General features: G+C 40.0%; 1 protein-coding gene across 1 annotated transcript in view; it reads right to left on the bottom strand.

Annotated features, from left to right (window-relative positions):
- Positions 1–324: 324 nt before the first annotated feature.
- The window catches only part of LOC5567299, a 440,692-nt gene continuing 434,458 nt past the window's right edge, over positions 325–6,558 (bottom strand). Inside the window, exon 3 of the mRNA XM_021850757.1 lies at positions 325–546. Within this exon, the coding sequence (XP_021706449.1) occupies positions 325–546 (222 nt within the window). The remainder of the gene's footprint in view (positions 547–6,558) is intronic.

Below are 6,558 nucleotides of genomic sequence, written 5' to 3'. Positions count from 1 at the left end.
TTTTTCCTCGATTACTGTGAATAAATCATATCTACTGGACACTCAGCAGAATCTTAGCGCATGCATTATATCGATCCAACTGAAGCCAAGTTTCCGACGCCATAAACGTATAAATCGATGTCTTCAATTAACCTGCTTCAGAAGTGCAATGTATGTTTAATAGTTGCTTTCTTGAGGCAAGTGAAAAGTTTCCATCCTGATCGACTGCTGGCGTTTGGGCATCCAACATTCATCTTCCGTGTAGAGTAGTTTTGCTCGGAATAGCAAAACTTTCTCCTTATTTGCCGTCACTCTTCGTACCATTCCGTACCGGTCCCACATGATTCATTGATAACAAACTGAAAATCCACCAATAATGCGCATTAAACTTTTCAACTCTGAAGTCGGTTTGGCTTGGCTCATAACTTCGACGGCAGGGGAAATGGAGCGATCCTCCGGTGTGATAATAAAAATTGCTTGATTGTGGAGAATGCGGAACTTTTTCCTGTGGTTTGGCTTACCTGCTGCCGGTGATAGCTTCGTAACAACTCCCCATCGTATTTTCCACTGGAAATAAAGAAAAAGATGATGAAGAAGCACAGGTTAGTTGATGGTGGAAAATTGCTCAACAGATTCATATATAACGTTGGAATTTGTCGATGTGGGTCAATTGTCGAACTTTTATTCGCGATGATGATAACGAACTATACATTTTTCATTTTTAGCTCGAGATCCGTTCCACCTTTAGTCATCACCGTGTATAAATCGAGTGCTTTTCCATGAATCGTGAACGATGTGACCAGCTGTTACCTAAGTTAGATTATTTTCTTCATTCTTTGAGTGTTTATTTTGTTCATTTTACTTAATGTGCAAATCAACTTTTAACATATGTCAAGAATATGAAGGAAGTCGAAAGGATCCTTCAACAAAACAAGAATTAGAAGATTATTTCTTTATTCTTATTTTTCTTTCATGTGCGATTCTTGACCTCGTGCCCTGTGCGGCTTAGGTAGCCGTAGCGGTAAATGCACAGCTATTCAGCACAACCATGCTGAAGGTCGTGGGTTTGAATCCCCCTGGGGTGGCAAGTTTTCTCGACTTCCCAGGGCATTGAGTATCCTTGTGATTACCACATCACGCTATGTCTGAACCAGATGATTATAAAAATCGAATGTACATCGGATTTTTTCTCGCTAGAGTTTAGTATTTGGGTTATATTTTCATAATCGGAAAGTTTTAAAATATTCCATCGGTGAAATTTTGATTTTTTTTTTTTCATTTTTTAGCCATTTTCATACTAAATCCCATGAAAATCTATTTTTCGACGCATTTCCGTCCATACAAAATGTATGGAAAAATTTTCACCGATAGAATATTTTAAAACCTTCCGATTATGAAAATATAGACCAAATGCTGATCTCTAGCGAGAAAAAATCCGATGTACAAGCAATTTTTATAATCGTCCGGTTCAGACATAGCGTGCACATATGAACATATACAAAAATGATCAATTGGTAAAGCAATCAATATTAAACTGTGATAGTGCTTGTAGGCATTGTTGGAAATGTTCGCATCACGAAGCAACTCACGAGTGCAAATCAACGCAAACAAATATCATAGACTCGTGAACAAGCTAGGTGTAAGTTCGAATTCGTCGTCACGCGTCTACTAAAGGAATAGCAAAAAGTAAGTGAACTTTTACTCGCGAACAACCAAATAAGGTATGGTTTATTGTGGTTTTGCCATACAAATCAAGTGTACAGTGGTTTCACCATCATGGGTCATCCACTATTATGGATTCATCAAACATGTTCAACACCTTTCAACTTTAATTTATTGTTTAACCTATATAAAGTGATCGACACGTTAACGCTTTCAATAGACGGTTAAGTTCTTTGAAGTAAGCATTACATTTTATCTACGGAATATAATCCACATTCCATGGATCGATGCGGGTAAATGCTGTGTAATACTCTCTGTTTCGTTTTACTATGCTGTGCTCACCTTCTGATTTTTGTATTTGTTTGTTGATAGAAGATTAGTGTTGTTAGTAGTTAAATAACTTAATCCTATGAATTTAAATCCTAAACTGAACTCAAACTTAAACTAAAGTATGCAATACATACCACCCTAGCTGAACTGTTATAACTCCAATACCAGTACACTAAATATTACCAATTGTAGCAACTACACACAGCATACATACACAGAACACGAAGTTGTAACGAAATTCGGTATGTACAAAACTAAGCCTAAGTCAGTATCAAATCGATTGCCAAGAAATAAAGACGGAAAGTTATTGCGCACGTATTCAAAATAAAGAATTATTACTTGGAAACAAAAGGTGTTTGTGATAGCAGAATAATCAGATCAGGTCTTGAAGTGAAGGAAAGAACTGTCTAAGGAAAATTGGTGACGAAATCAAGGAGTGCTATAAAAGAAAGAATCCAAAGGATTGAAGTTATTGGATCGGGAAAGAAAAAGGACAGGATTTTAACACAACTTAGGGATCTGTGGAATTCGGTACTGAAGCTAAAACTCAACCTACGAACCTACAACCTCCCACATTTGGTGCCATGTCCAGGAACGGCGGTTGAGTTGGAAGCGTTATTGGCTGTGAGGACAATTGGGTCATTGTTGGATGGATAATTTGGACCTTGGACAGAATGGAATAATTTTTGATGAAGTTTTGTGAGCGGAAATATTTCAACAATTGTGAACTTGGTCTCTCTCTCACCGATATCACCAATCGGATTTGCTAACAAGACTCACTGTGGGATACTAGCTTATTATATAATACAAGGCCTAATTGAGTTAGGCCACAGGTGAGTGGCGCTCCTTTTCCTTAAAACCCATTGAGTAGTGCTACCGGGATTCTCTTTCTCCTTTCCTGTGAGGTACGCGATCGTTGTATTCTCGTCTTGCTACGACGGCTGCGAGGTGCTCATTGAAGTTGGTTCGACAATCACCACGTACGGTGGATTGGATAAACAACTTTACTGCTGTAGACTGGATATTCGTATGCAGGCTCTCTGGGATGCAAATAGGAGTCGTATGCAAAATATGCGTGCGATAGTGTTTGCAGTACCTAGATCGAGTCGAGTTTGGAATGATCTGTGATCGGTTGCCGTGCATACATTTCAACGTCGGTTGGATTCGGTTGGAGCACGTGACTGGTCGGATTACTAGTACTACTACGGACTACGGAGGAACGGCATACATCCATGCCGTTGTTTACATCTAGATCCTGAAGAATACAACATACAAGGCCAATTGTGGGCTTCGTGGCCGTGCGGGTAGTGTTGCCGAGTATTTAACCGCATCGAGTCAAGGGGTGCGGGTTCGATTCACGCTCCAGTCCTGAAAACTTTTCGTCAGAGATGTATTTCGACTTTGCCACAGGGCGTTGCATATTAGTCCGCTGTCTAGTGTGGTGCTTCTTTCAAAGAACACCCTCAGGTGAGTGCCTGTCCAAGTATGTAATCTTATCGTTGTGGTGCTTCTGGTTATTTTCACCCTTTCATGTGCTTGCTGGGACGTTCGTCGATTGAACTATCGGTGTATTGGATCGTTTACGTCTGGCTCGATCGTGGACGAGATTGCGCTGCGCTGACCAGTGGATAGGAGCAGCAGAAGTCAAATATATATAAAAAAAAATCAAATAGGGCAAACGCTCCCTTAGTGGAGGTAGCTCCAATAGTGGAGGTAGTGTGTTTTGACATGTTTCGCACTAATTTATGGCTATGTGATATTTTTCTATGATGTACGATGCGAAAATGATATAAGTTATCGAAAAATATTCATGAAATTTAACCGTTAAAGTATTTAAAACAATTATTTTGCTTAACATTTTTGCTCCTTTGCACCTATAGTGGTGCATCAGTACCCATAGTGGAGGGTCCCATAAGAAATCAATGGATTGCGCCACTAAAGGAACCATTCTTAAAACATACCTCCACTAAAGGAACAGTGTTCCTATTATTGGTGCAAGGCTTTTTACAGGGAAATTTTAAATGAATCGTGATTTTTATACATTTGAATGATAGAAGGATTTGAAATCTATCGACTGATACGTTAAAATCATATATTTGATGATTTTAACACTGCGTTTTAGCAGTTTTCCCTTAGGTGCACCACTAATGGTACATTTGCCCTATACTTGTGACCTAATTCAATTTGCACTTAAATATTTTGTGACACAATCTCGTTTAGAACGCAATTTTATGTTTATGAAGCCGTCAGTCTTCGTAAAAAGTTAACGTCATTGATGGCAAAGGGAGGATTCCTCATACGGAAATTGTGCTCTAATCAACCCGAAGTATTGGCTGGTATCCCCGTGGATCAGTTACGAACCAATCTTTCCATTACATTTGATTTACAATTCGATGAAAAAATCAAATATTTGTGGATTGCTAGGGAGCCGAAAGCAGATAAACTACGGTTCCTATTCAGTGTGGATGATAATGAAGGAGAATGGACAAGAAGGAGAATTTTGTCAGCGATAGCTAAGCTGTTTGATCCCCTTGGACTGATCGCTACTGTAGTATTGACGGCAAAAAATATTATGCAGGAGTTGGCTCTACTTCAAACCGGATGCGATTCCCCAGTGCCTATGCAGTTAGAGCTGAAAAGGATAAACTCCCATGGCCGTTTGTCTAAACTGGCCGAATACAGCACCCTAAGATTTGCGTTTATTACGGATTACGTCGACGTAAAGCTAGACTTTTTCGCCGATGCTTCAGTATTTGCAAACAGAGCGTGTTCAAACGTTTGCTCTGTAGATCCACTCGATAACGTACACATAGAGCTAGAGAGGCTGCACGTCTTTACCGAACAGTCACCATGGCCCTTGTGATGGATAGCGCCAAGTCGTTCTTCTGGTCGGACTCAACCGTTGTCTTGCATTGGGTGAAAGCTCCGCCAAATACGTAGAAAACATTTATCGCAAACAGTGTTTCAGCCATCCATGGCAGCACGTAGTAGGACAGGAGAACCCCGCTGATCTTGTTTCTCGGGGAATGCCTGTTTAGGATTTTCTAAAGAACGATCTATGGAAAAGTGGACCTGTCTATTTGAAGGAGGCACCTACTTCCTGGCTCATGGAGTACTCTGAATCTCTTCTGCCTGAAGTGGATTTGGAACCTCGTATCGTCGTTTAAGTTAACACTGCACGACGATCCTCTAGTGCGTTTGCTACTTCCTCTCCTCAGGGTACATGCTCGAAAAAGCGTTCTGGAAAACGTGAACTGTCAAAAATACACCGTGAACTACCATCATACATTCTCGGAACTAGGCAACGCGTTAATATGATCCACGGCACGGTAAAAAGAAGCAAGGTATTATACACTGAAAAATTACATTTGGCAGTGACGTCATTTCTATCGCAAACTCGAATGAGTGCAAAAGAAAGCAAGGCTAGCTCTCTTTTACTATCCTGTAAGTCTCATGCTTGACATTCCTATAGTATATACGAAACATGTTTTGATTGAAACCCGTTGTTTACACGTGGGAATAACCTACCTTGTTGTGTCTACCGTGATCCACGGTGTACTATATTAAGAAGGTGATATATTCCGAAAACTGACAGCTTTTTGAAGACGTTTTTCCTATTCACCTCGAATAAATTTGCGAAAAAAATATGATCTAGTGGTCCGGAAGGTAAACGGTACGATAGGAGTGACGTTACATGTTTACAATCAAACTTGATATTTACAACAGTAAAGAGTCTGCCTTGTTTATTTTTGTGCCGTGTACGTGATCTAGTCCACGATCTATTTTTGCTTGTTGAAGAGTTCACGACTGCTGTTCACGGATATGAGAACGGATTTTTTTCTGTGCAGTGGCTCGCTGCTTGCAATTTGTGAACAACTCCTGGCGTCCGAAACAATGAAATACCTTATTATTTATTACAAGAAATCGCTGCCGCAAAAACTCTTCTAGTGTAAAGCTAAACATTACATATACTTTGCAATTGTATTAAATGGACAAATTGATGTGAAGTTTTGCGAAAAAGTTACACGTCTTCTCAATGAGAATCAAACTCACGACTCCCTGATCTCTAGTTAGGGCGCGTTACCACTACGCTATGAGAGGACTCATGAACGCAGAAGTTAACCTGAATTCGATTTCAGCTCAATAATCACGTGGTCCTTTTTCGCAAAGTGCACCTTTTTCGGAAGAATTAGATGTTGGATGGGCATCTTTCTCACAACGCTTTCTATTCATATCCAATAGTGTAGTGTGCTATTTCCATACCTAAGAAATAATGCGGGCAGTAAGCAAACTGAAAAACTCTCATTCACCTGGTCCTGACGGAATTCCTGCCATCGTTTACAAGAAGTGTATCAACTCACTCTTAGCACCTCTTCGACACATATTCAACCTTTCTCTGGCGCAGGGTAGCTTCCCAAGTGTATGGAAAGAATCATTTATGTTCCCAGTTTTCAAAAAAAGATCTAAACGCGATATCAGTAATTATAGAGGAATCACCTCTCTCAGTGCTGGATGCAAGCTATTCGAAATTATCGTTAACGAATACCTACACTTCGAATTGCAAAATTTCATTTCCACGGACCAGCA

The sequence above is a fragment of the Aedes aegypti genome, chromosome 3 (assembly GCF_002204515.2).
Source record: "Aedes aegypti strain LVP_AGWG chromosome 3, AaegL5.0 Primary Assembly, whole genome shotgun sequence".
NCBI classification, from domain to species: Eukaryota; Metazoa; Arthropoda; class Insecta; order Diptera; family Culicidae; genus Aedes; species Aedes aegypti.
Note: the sequence above shows the minus strand (reverse complement) of the source record. Positions and strands in the feature narration are given on the sequence as shown.